General features: G+C 35.0%; 1 protein-coding gene across 1 annotated transcript; it reads right to left on the reverse strand.

Annotated features, from left to right (window-relative positions):
• Positions 1 to 1,231: 1,231 nt before the first annotated feature.
• LOC104246478 (cysteine proteinase 3-like) lies at positions 1,232 to 5,461 on the reverse strand. Its single transcript, XM_009802290.2, has 8 exons — positions 5,082 to 5,461; positions 4,824 to 4,945; positions 4,347 to 4,462; positions 3,652 to 3,725; positions 3,189 to 3,453; positions 2,805 to 2,936; positions 2,054 to 2,189; positions 1,232 to 1,753 (listed from the first exon to the last, which is right to left on the reverse strand). The coding sequence occupies exons 1-8, from the start codon at positions 5,276 to 5,278 to the stop codon at positions 1,716 to 1,718; spliced, it is 1,080 nt and encodes a 359-aa protein (XP_009800592.1). The 5' UTR covers positions 5,279 to 5,461; the 3' UTR covers positions 1,232 to 1,715.
• Between the last annotated feature and the right edge of the window lie 7,135 nt (positions 5,462 to 12,596).

The raw sequence follows: 12,596 nt of genomic DNA on the forward strand, positions 1-12,596 counted from the left end.
GTTGGAGATTCCGAGGTAGTCCTGCAGGCATCCGCGGGCCCTGGCGTCTCCCTCTATCCCTTCATCCTGTTTCATTTACATATTTTAGAAACAGTGTATTATTTATCTTTCAGACATTGTTTGTAGTACTCTTAGACCGTCTGTGAAATTGTGACACCAGTTCTGGATAGTCTTTGTTTAAGAAGTAGTATGAGATATCTTTAAATAATTTTATTGCTTCTTCCGCTTGTTTAAATTCCGCTGTTTATAAGCTATTGTTTCAAAATTGTTAAAGGGTTAAAATGAAAAAAAGGTATTCGTTCAAACAATTGGCTTGCCTAGTTTTCATTAGTAGGCGGCATCACGACTCTCGGGGATGAGAAATCCGCGTCGTGACATATAATAAAGATAAATACATTAAAAAAAAGAAGTTATTTGATGACTACATAAATCCCTGTAATTTAATCGAGAATTTTTGTTCATTAAAATTCAGACAATATTATTGAGAACAATAGAACAAAATTTAAAATAAAAATTATTTCAAGAGTAATAAAATATATATCTTCTATTATATCACAAAAACAAAGTAGCAAAGAAAAATATTAAATAAAGTAATATGCTAATAAAAATTTCTATTAACAATGTAATAATACTAAATATTAGATGATATAATAAAGAAAAATACTCTCACAAAAAAGTTGTTCGCTACATGTATAAGTCCATTTAGTTTAATAGAGATTTTATTCATTAAAATATTGATAATATTATTAAGAACAACATAATAAAATTCAAAATAAAAAATATTCCAACAGCAATAAATTATATATCTTCTCTTATATTACAAAAAGAAAGCGAACAGACAAAAATAGTAAACAAAGTAATATACTAATAAAATTTTCTATTAAGAACGTAATAATACTAAGCAATGGATAATGTAATAAAGAAAAATATAGAACAAAAAAGTTATTCACTGACTATATAAGTATCTTTAATTTAATAAAAATTTTATTAGTGGGTATATCGTATTGACAAATAAGATGACAATTTAAATTTATTAAAGCAATACGGTCTAATAGGATCAAACAAGCCCGATCATAATTTAATTTAATTATTTTTTTTTTAATATTTACCGTGCATCGTGCAGGTACGACTATTTGTGAATATGAAAGAATAAAGAGATTGAGACATTTGAATAACAACAGATAAAAAAATTATGATACATGTTAAATCAAGCATTTATTTAAATTTAAAGTAAATATAAATATATGCACTTTATAACTCTATTAAATATTACATCCCATGAGAGGATCACAAACATTTCTAGACATTTCTTAAAGAAAATCCTACACAAAGTTTTGATAGTATAAATAAAAATTACATATTTATATGTCATTTTGGTTTGACTTTTCGGTTTGATGGAGAATTATTACACATAGTATGCCCTCACGCCCCGTAACGATTTTCCAGTTCGATTTAAACATCGGCAAGGATGAGAAATATTTTATTAGTAATATAAAGGAATAAAAATTATTCAGCCAAGCAAATCAGTTCATCAATGACATCTTTGACATTCCAATATCCATAACTTATTATTTACAGTTACAGAGAACTTTCCTGCACAAGAATCATTGTAAACTCTGTATATGGAACGCTTCATTTGCCGTTTAACATAAATCTGAAACTGGGAGTGGATACCTGTCGCATAGCCAACTTGAACAAGATCCGATTTAGGGAACTCAAGCAACAATAGGGTATGATGCGCAAGTTGCAATACCTACAAACATATCATTAGGATCAGTTATTTACCTCATCAAAATCATGACTACATTAACTAGAAAGTTTTTATTATTATTTGTGTCGATTTAAGATGAACTCAACTTGAACTCGTATAGATAGCATTATAGTTCAGATTTTGTGGCCTCTTTTTCTATGGTCCAAGTTGAAAGCTATTCTCCATTAATTTATCCTAATAGAATAAGCTTTCTCAATCCGAAAGCAGTGTGCATTATGCCACACATGTTCTTTCCCACACAGGAAGGGGGAAAGGAGACTTGATGATATGGGAGAAACTTACCACACATGTTCTTTCCCATCTCCATTTTGAAGTATCCATTGTCACCCCATTCAGCTCCCCATGAGTTCTTGATCAGCCAATATGGAGTACCATTTTCAACACCATATCCCACAGCAAGAACAGCATGGTTCACATCCTGCCATTGGAATAGAATATGTTAATGTAGTATTATGCCATTGTCTCGCATATTTGGTGAAGGTCGGACTAAATACTTTGTTGATGTCATTGAGATTTAACAAAAGAAGAAAAAGAACATGTGCCTCTTCACTGCAGCAAAATCGATCAATGTCTCAGTGCCAGATTAGTTGGGTTGGGTCGGGGTATGAATCCTCTGTGTACACTGTGCTCATCATACCATTTTATTCCAATACTACATTATCTGTATCTTAAGGTTGACTAGGTGTTTCTAAAAGTAGAGACTATTTCAAGCTTTCCTATCATCCAGCATCTTTTTTTGGTTGATAAAGTATGGTATCTTCCCTATCAGTATTATGACACTCGAATTGTTAAAATCAATAAACACACACACGCAGACACACAGAGACACACACATTATGCATAACTTACAGATAATTGCAGGCACCCTTCTCAACGAGTAATCAAGTACTGGGTTATAACTAGCTACTGGGTAATAACTAACTACTGGGTACTTTCTTTCCTTACGGTGAGTTACATGGAAAATGTGCTTCAGTGACAAAGAATAGCAGATTAAAAGGGCTATATCCCAAATTCATCAGAACTAAAAACTCACTTGGGGAGTGTTGCCACATACGGTGCTGCTGTAAATTCCACCCTTGTACTGTTTGAAACCTTTTACCACCTGATAAGCTACACTAACCGGTCTAATAAATGCAACCGCGTATTTTAGTTCATCTTCAGCACCCTGTAATTATAAATGTTTAATTGTAAGGAATCCAACCAATGCAACCTTTTCAGGTCAAATAACGCATATTAAAAGATCCACTCAACTGAAAATCATCAACAATGAAACACTAGAACTATTAAAGGTTTTTCCTGTTGGAAAGCTACAATAATCTTCCTTTAGTGTGTCAAATACAAGAAATGATAAGCAATGATGTAAGCAGTTAAAAGCTGATCCAAGACATTGTTGTTCCAGAGTAAAGAGGTATCCTACCTTGGTAATATTAACAGAATCAACGACTTTAACAGCAACATTTTCTGACGAAAATTTGCATACACCAGCCTTTCCAGCATAAGGATATTCTTCTTCAGTGTCAAGACCACCACTGTATTTAATGTACTCAAAAGCCTGTGATGGAAGCCCGCCATGGCATCCAAAGTTATTAAAAGCTCCAGCACAGTCCAAGAGCTGCTGTTCAGACAGAGAGATGTTCTTCCCAAATGCCTGGGCATATGCTGCCTCCAGAGCACCAGTAGTGCTGCCAAAACATCATGTGCCGACTCCGTCATTTTTCAACTTCAGAAACCCGAATAGAATTGAAAGGATATAGAGTTTACATGTTGTTAAGAATAAGTAGTTTAGGCTTAACGCATAGTTGATTAACGATTGATAGGTAGAATGCCATTCCAAACTGAAAATTTAGGAACCTAGTGACATGATCCTAACTACTCCGTACCTGAATGTCCAGCAAGACCCGCACTTCCCCTGCTTCTTCACTGGGCTTACTATCCGTGCTTCCCTCCAGTCTTTCTGAAATGACACATTCGGAGATCAAAATTAGGAACAAGAGCTACTTTTGGTAACCAACAATACCTTCACTTAGCACATGCTCTTCTAGGCAGCGGCTGAATGAAAGGCAACTGTTACTAAACCTACTACTACTTTTAGCTTGGAAAAGAAGAAAAACGAAAGATATATACATAGACAATACACACACACGTTTTTCTTAACACACATTTATACCAAATTTTTATTTCATTGTCAGATACAGTGGATGCAGCAGTACTCTGCACCTCTTGATTTAAAATCCTATGTCCAGTGTTGCTCCTAGATGCAATAGCTATCTATGTTGTCATCTCAAGAAATTCCATCATCTTGAAAGTAATAAAAGTTAAAACATAACAAAGTGATCAAAATCTGATGAAACAAGAATGACAGCAATATTAGGCTGCAAAATGGACAAGACTAAGCATTTATGAATTTTCCTTTTAGGAGAACATACAAGATAGGGGCACAAAGAAAGCAGTGAAAGCTAGATTTCCAATAACAGGATTTCCGGTTGGAGTGAATGGATGCCAATGGTAATGATTTTTGAGAAAGTATCATAAACAACTGCAGAAAAAGATATAACGGAGTTCTGATTGCAAATACCGTCTCTGGTAGGTTGACATTAGTGAGCTGAAAATCGCTCTTTGTGGTAGCGGAACAGTTTTGAGGAGCTCCTAGCCTTTCTCTCCTAAACTCATCCCATGTTAGGTCGGTAAACTCTGCCAAGAAGCATAGTCATTGTCAAGAGCAAAATAAAGCAAGCAAAATATGCAGTGCCTTCTTATTTCTTTATTTTATTTGTTCTTCTCCTTTTCCTTGACCTTCATTTTCATATTTTTATTTTCCCTTTCTTCACTCACCTACAAGAAATCTGTCAGGAGTTCTAATTAGAAGTAACAAAAACATTAATCTACTACACCTTGAACCTCAAATCAAGTTGAGAACAACTATACAAGTCAACTTTATGTAGTCCACTCTATTCAGATCATTTCATGAACTATAAGTAAGAAGAAAAACCCAAAGAAAAAGGGGCAAATTGTCCACAAAGGCATATATTGTCCAGCCTATAAAGGCAATTACCATTGACACCAAGTTTGTAGGAAAGTCGTTGCTTGTTGTGAGACCTAATCATCTTCAGATTGTCCAAGTATATCTCAAACCTTTGCTTGATCTCCTCAACTGACTCGTATCTCTTCCCATACCTTTTAAAGTTAACAGATATCCCAAAAATTAATAATTTTTTTTCTTAAAAAAAAAGGGAAACAAGAAGGCATAACTCAAAAAGAAAAACTTTAGCTTATTTATTCAATAAGAGGAAATTAGATGAATCCAACTGACCTGCGAACAAAGCGAACGAAGGAGAGAGCACGGCGCGTTTGGCCGATGACTTGGAGAATTCCACTCTCCAGCTCCTGCAAACCGTCGGATACTACAACTTGCCTGATCGGATTATCATCGTCAAACGTCAACGCTCCGCCTCGTGCGGCGGCGATTAAGGTCGCGATGAGTAATAGTATTATCAAGGCCCGAGTCATCGTACTGTTGTTCTTCCTCGGGGAACGTGGGAATTTTTATTACTAGTAGGAGTTTAGGATAAGGAAATGTACATTATGTAATGCTGCTGTCTGGCAGTCTTGAGTAAAGATGCTTTCTTGATAATTTCATTAAATATTCATGTATCGTTTTTTCTTTTTCCTTGTAACAATTAAAAAATGAACGGGGGTGTCATGGTGATTTTTGCAGGACATTTTATAGTTGGTTGCATTATTGAAGCTTTGGAATTGGAAATACTTTCTCTTTTAAATTGTTTATTTCTGTTACTATATGAAGAGTTGAATTATTTTCTTGAATTACGGAGTTCGATGATTTTTATTTATTTTTAATTACAAAAGTCATGATTTATAGTACTACTTGTTACATGGTTGATGTTCAGAAAAAAAAAATTGAAGTTGAAATTGAAAAAACTATACTTGAAAGTTAAAGTGGTGCTTGAAGATGAATTTTATTTAGAAAACAATTTTATCTTATTATTTTAAATACTCCTAACACGAATTTTTTAATATTTTACCAAAATTTTAAATATTTGCAAAAGCTGATGGAACTTCTATTAATCTAGTGTGAGCACGTGATTTTTGCCTCACGAAAAACTACTCCAAAATAAATCAAAAATAAAATAAATTTCTTTTATTGTGCAATTTTTGAATTTTTGCGTGATGTTTGTTAAAAATTTGTCTTATATCCGTAAATGTTTATTTTGTCATAACAAAATGAAAATAAAATAAAAATATATGTTTCATGCATATCTAGGATTTAATTATGCATTTAATAATTGATTCAAAATAAAATCACAAAAATATGCATTTTTATTTTTTATTTTTCGTCATATTAGTTGTGTCATTGTGTGATTAATGTTTTATCTACGTGTTAATGGTTATTAAAAGGTAATTAGTATTATTGTAATGATAATTTTTTGTTTTTATAATTTTGATTAGGATTTTATTAATTAAGAATAAATTTAGGAAATAAAAAATAGGTTGAAAACATAAAAAATATCGGACCTGGATTAAAATCCAGGCCCAAACCAAGTTACCCCCCCCCCCCACAGCCCAAATCAAACGAGCCCAGATCCGGTCTTATTCAAACGAGTCAAAACGACAGCGTTTGGTCGTAGCTTATCAGTGACCGTTGGATCAAAGCCAACCAACGGCTGAGATCCCACGAACCTAACCCGTAATCATTACCCGATCCGATACCCGGTTCAACCCGTCCCCCAGCTTAAACCAAACGACATCGTTTGGTTAAGTGGATAAATCCTGATCTTTCATCCTACTAGATCTAACGGTCAGCATCAACCCACCCCGTCCCTATATAAGCCCAAACCCCTACCCCGGCCCCCTAACTTAACACCCCCTCTCCACTGTTCATCATCATCTTCCGAAACCCACCCCTAACCCTAGCCGCCCTAGGATCCCATCGCCTGAAACCCGGCGGCAACAACGCCGCCGGTCACCAAATAACACCCTAGAACCCCCTGAACATCCTCTATCCAGATATGCTAGCCACTTGGCTCGAATCTTCCTGAAGGTTCTCGAATCTTCATTTGAAGATTCGAGCCGAGCTTAGATCTAAACCAAACAATCCCTAGTTAACACCATAGTACCCCCTAGCATGCCTCGTTATGGATCTGATGTTTGTTTGGCTCGAATCATTTCCGAGTTTCTCGAATCTTCTTTGAAGATTCGAGCCAAACAAGAACAAACTCAGATCTGTTCTAAACTAACACCAAATGACCCCTAGGCTACCCTCACCCTTGTGTCGTATTTGGTCCCCTCGAATCTGACCAGAAATGGTTAAGTCCCAAATCGAATCTTCAGGAACCCTAGAAATACCAGACTTTTGGATTCTGCCCGAATTAAATAAAGATTGAGGTTTAATCGACCTTAGTCGAAGTATTTTCAGTGGAAAATACTTCGACTAAGGTCTGTTTGATTTCAAACAAAGTCCGAATCCAAGTTGAGTTCGAGTCGGAATAAAATTGAAGATTCAAAGGTATTTTTTCTATTTATTTTGTGTATTCTACGTGTATTTTTGTGTTTGTTTTAGTCTGTGTAATTTTCCCATCTTTTATTGTCATACTGTCTCCTACCCGTCTACTTGATTCTAAATGTGAATTGTTTCTGTTGGTTGTGATTAGTTACAATGTGTGTAATCGACTCGATTAAGTTCGTCGATTAGTTGTATTGTGAATCTTGTTTCTGAAAATGTTGACTGAAGCAACCTGTTTCGGATGGATTATTTTGTTGTAATCAGTTGTTTCTTATTTGATAATCAGTTTAATTAATACTCGTTAATTAAGTCATCTTTGTTTATAGTTCAATAAAATCCATCAAATGGATGTTGTATGTGTGTTGATTTCTGAGCATTAAGTTTCAGGGCATTGTCAGTATATTGACAATGCTCCTGTATCTGTTTGATCCTAACTCAATGTTGAAGTTCTGTTTAAATTGTTATGTTGAATTCAGTGTGATCTTACAAATGTTGATTAGATGTAATTGTGTTAGAAGGTTACATTCTTAGTTAGGATTCAGTCCAAAACTTTAGGATTGGTTGTAGCTGTCTTAAATCAGATTAATAATCAGGTTTGAACAGATTTTAAAAATCTGTATTGTTAGATTTTAAGTTTGACAACAGTAATAATAGTAATCACAGTAGGATTTCTGAGGGTATTTCTGGACAAAATAGTGAGGGTAATATGATAGCATAATGGGCTGAAAGTGGAAAGTTATTGGCTATTATTTAAAGTGATAATGAGAAACAAAGGGTAATGGGGCTGCCTAAAATCAGGATAAGATCACTTAAAGTATTAAAAAGCAGTTTGTAATGGAACTTTCTGATTTTAAAAGAAGAAAGGGGTCCAAGAAGCACAAAAAAGAGATAGGACAGACCTGTATAAGTACAGGGACTGGAAATTTGAAAGAAAAGGAGATTTAAGAGAGAAGAAAAAAAGGAGAGCTTTCAGAGAAGAAAAAAATAGGAAGAGATTGAGAGATTTGAGGATCAGATTTTAAAAGCAGATTTTAAGAGGGAATTGAGAGAGAGAAATGAGTTTTCAGACAGAATTTTAGATCAGATTTTGAGAGAGAATTTAAGAAAAATACACCTAGAGTGAGATAAAAGAAAAAAAAATCAAGCAGAAAATCAGATTCCTCTTGGAATCTGAAGAGGAAGAAGAAACAGAAAAGAAACCAAAAGAGAGTATTCGCACACACACACAGTGAAGCTGAAACAGAAAAATAGAAAAGAAAAGAAAAATCCGAAACCTTGTTGGTCTTTTGGAATCTGTCCGGGTCTGTGTATTGATACTATTTGGTTTTAAAATCTGAAATTCTTTAAGAAACTTTGCTCTTGTGAATCTAGGTTTCTCGGGTCTCATTATTACTCAAGTCTGTGGAAAGACTGCCATTCTGCTGATTTTGTTACTGCTGCTACTGCTGAAATTTACTCCTTATACCTTCATTTCCAGGTACATATCCTTTTAAACTCATGTTGTGAAAAGCTTCAACACGGCAAATAAATGAAGTTTGGAGTTATGATTCTGCTTTCTACTCATCTAAGCCATTTAGTTTAAATTTCAGTTTTATTTTGTGTTGGTTAATTAGTGGTGAATTCAACACCATGGCTATAAGTTATTTACCTTATTTGAAATTCGTATAAGGTTTGTAATAATGTTATCCATTTCGAAATCTCATTAGTATAGGTATATGTGAGTTGTCAAAACAGGGAGTATGGCATAAAAATGGGCCATTGATTACATCCCATAATACCTTTAGCTAAATGTAAAGTAGAATGGAAGTATTAAGAAGTTACATTAGTGGTATATCTTGTAAAAAATATGATTTTGTTTAGATTGATATAAGTTATTATATGGCATGATGACAGGTATATTTATAATCATATGAGTAAGGTGAGTTGGTATAGCTCGTCATGATGTTAAGAATATTATGAATGTTTAGGCGCACAACTATGTTGTATGTAATACAATTCGAATTGAATCAATTCGAATAATAACTCCTTTCTCATCAATTTGATTATTTATCGTTATAAATAAACTAAGCAATTATAATTTTGGATTAAAAACAAGCATGTGAGAATGAGATGATATGTATAAGCACAAATTGCAACACTTTATATCAATGGTAATTAGAAATAGAATTTGTTAGTTTCATATACAATTCATTCTTTGGCATACATATATATGTTGTATTTGCTAAAAATCGAATTTTGATTCTTTTCTTTGAATTTGGATAGTTGGGATGAATATAATTTATACTCGGAAATTATAGTCGACGGGCAATATTTAATAAATTGTGCATTCTTTTAAAAGAATTTAAAGGCATCCCTTAAATGTGAATTTTTCAGGAATTTCATATAAAATGTGTAGATATAATAAACAGTTTTTTGTGGAAAATCCATAATATTATTACAAAAATTCTGCGCAATTAGGGATGCGTTCGCGTACCCTGACTATATTTTTAAAAGCAAATTCGGATTATGCGTACGCGCAATTTCGAGCGAATATTTAAGAAAAGGATTTTTCCAAGGATGTTAAAATAATTTCGTATAACCCGAGATGTGCAGTTCATTGTCTAAATACAAGGGTGATGATGTTCCTGATTTTATTTTAAATTTCGAATATATGATTTTTAATAAAAACTATAACATGGATAATTTTATTGTGTACACGTACGCGTGACACGATTTTTCACGTTAAAATATATATAATATATAAAACGGATACACGTATGCGTGATTCGATTCGAAGAAGGGTCTTTAATTATAAACAATCTAAACAGAAGCGATAACAAAATCATGCAATAAAAAATGTAAAATCGAGATAATTAAGCCAAGAATAAAAACAGTTAAGCGACCGTGCTAGAACCACGGAATTCGGAAATGCCTAACACCTTCTTCCGGATTAACAGAATTCCTTACTCAGGATTTCTGGTTCGCAGAATAATAAACAGAGTCATATTCTCCTCGATTCAGGGATTAAAATTGGTGACTTGGGACGCCTTAAAATTCCCAAGTGGCGACTCTGAAACAAACAAACAAATCCCGTTTCGACTGTCCTTAAATTGGAGAAAACTCCCCACGCGTCCCGCGGGCGCGGTAAAAAGGAGGTGCGATAGCTCTGGCGACTCTGCTGGGGAGTATTTCAGTACTGTAACCCAGAACCACTGGTTCAGGGTTTAAAGAATTCGAGCTTAAAATAACTGCGATAATTGACTTTATTTACTATATGATTTTCAACTGTTTATATGCTAATATGCTAAATGTTTTTTTTACCGCTTTAATATTATTTGAATTGTGAATATATACAACTGCTACGAAACCCCCTTCTTTCTGAGTCTTCTGAATTTATGGTGTACACGTGCGCGTGACCCACCTTTCTGTTAAAGTCATACCAAATAAGACGGAGTTGGGACAAGTAACTAGGCCGGGCAGACTTTCGTGCTCCCGGTACGTTGCCCCCGCTTCGGCTCAAACTGTCCGTTTGGGTAAGCCAGGTTTAGAACAATCAACCTAAGGTTTTACACTTAGAATAACTCAGCCATGTACCGGATCCCTAGTAGGAACGAATATTTGCATCATATGCATTTGGCCTTGGAGACTCAACACAGGGGTTGGGTCTGTCTAGGACAGGTGAACCCAAAATAAAAAGACCATCATGATGCATCCTACTTGTTACTTGTGCATTCATTTGCCTCGAACATGCTTGTTGACCAGCTTAAATAAAATCATGGTAAGAACCAAGGAATAAAATGGGTTGTTTTAAAAATTTCCAAAAAAAAAAAATAGTTTTAAATCTTGAAATAAAGGTTTTGATAAATAAAAATTTTTGAAAATGATTTTTTAGTGTATATTTTCAAAATGAGTCTTGACTTTATTAAATTAAATTTCAGATACAAAATGAGCACCACGCAAAACCCCCCATCCACGAATACAGAAGAGTTTCTATTTCAGCTTCAAATGTGGTGGTATGATTTAGGCGAAGATGGTCAAAAATGGGTCGTCAAGCATTTGGGAAATCTCACGGATATTATGAAAGTTAAACCCCGTGATGATCTGATTGCGGCGTTAGTAACCTTTTGGGACCCTGTTCACAATGTCTTTCGTTTCTCTGACTTCGAGCTTACTCCTACATTAGAGGAGATAGCTGGATATGCTGGTTTCGACGGAAGTCTAAGAAATCAAAGCCTGATATTCACAAAGGCTCCCTCGGTACATCGATTCTTTGGTCTTCTGAACATCAGCAGTCAAATCAGGAAAAGCAATGTCATCAATGGATGTTGTTCCTTCAACTTTTTGTATTCAAGGTTCGGAAAGTCAGATGGGTTCGAAATTCATGAGAAAGGCCTTACTAACAAGCAAAACAAAGACACTTGGCAGATTCACCGTCGCTTTGCCTTCATGGTGGCTTTTCTAGGAATCATGGTCTTCCCAAACAAAGAGCGAACAATTGATATTCGCACCGCGAAAGTTGTGCAAATCTTCACCACTAAAGAAAATCACACCCTTATCCCCATCATTCTATCAGATATTTATCGGGCTTTGACTTTATGTAAATCAGGAGCAAAAGTCTTCGAAGGATGCAAAATTTTGTTGCAAATGTGGGTGATGGAACATCTCCAACAACAGCCCAAGATCATACAGTATGGGTCAAACAATGATAATTGCATCGAGAGCTATGAGGAAAGAACAAAAAATTATCAGGCTCCAGAAGGGATAGAAGCATGGGTATCTCATCTAAAGGCTTTAACGGCAAGTCAAATTGAATGGACTTTGGGATGGCTCCCGATGAGGGAAGTGATACACATGTCAACCTCAAATAGTTATCTGATACTATTGGGATTGAGAAGCATCCAGCCGTATGCGCCACTAAGAGTCCTAAGACAACTAGGGAGATATCAAGTAGTTCCTGATGATGAAGATTTGAGTATGCAAGTAATCGAATTACACCCAGAAGCCACTATTCCCGAGGCTCTACTTCAGCAGATGTGGAATGGATGTCGATACTTGAAAAGTGATACTCAAGTCCCAGACACTACAAAGGGTGAGATAAATCCTGGATATGCAAGGTGGTTTGAAAAACGGTCTCGCGTGGATGATGTACCAGAGCCTGAGCTAAGAAGGCCAACAAAAAGACCCCATGTTCAAAACTTCAATGATAAAATCCAAGAGCGGTTGATCTGGGGAGAAAAGGAAAAAGGGTACAAAGCAACTATCCATGCCCTAAAAGAAAATCTGAGAAGCCTCAGTTTGGAGAAAGATTTGCAAGCACAAGAAGCCGAA

This window comes from Nicotiana sylvestris, chromosome 5, assembly GCF_000393655.2.
Source record: "Nicotiana sylvestris chromosome 5, ASM39365v2, whole genome shotgun sequence".
NCBI classification, from domain to species: Eukaryota; Viridiplantae; Streptophyta; class Magnoliopsida; order Solanales; family Solanaceae; genus Nicotiana; species Nicotiana sylvestris.

What these genes read in the sequence shown, in the direction of transcription:
- LOC104246478 (XM_009802290.2), bottom strand. Translation starts at nt 5,278, where the DNA reads ATGACTCGGGCCTTGATAATACTATTACTCATCGCGACCTTAATCGCC. An exon ending in ATGTCAACCTACCAGAGACG is followed by an intron (nt 3,726 to 4,346) that starts GTATTTGCAATC and finishes GTGTCATTTCAG; the next exon opens with AAAGACTGGAGGGAAGCACG. An exon ending in GATGGGAAAGAACATGTGTG is followed by an intron (nt 1,754 to 2,053) that starts GTAAGTTTCTCC and finishes ATATGTTTGTAG; the next exon opens with GTATTGCAACTTGCGCATCA.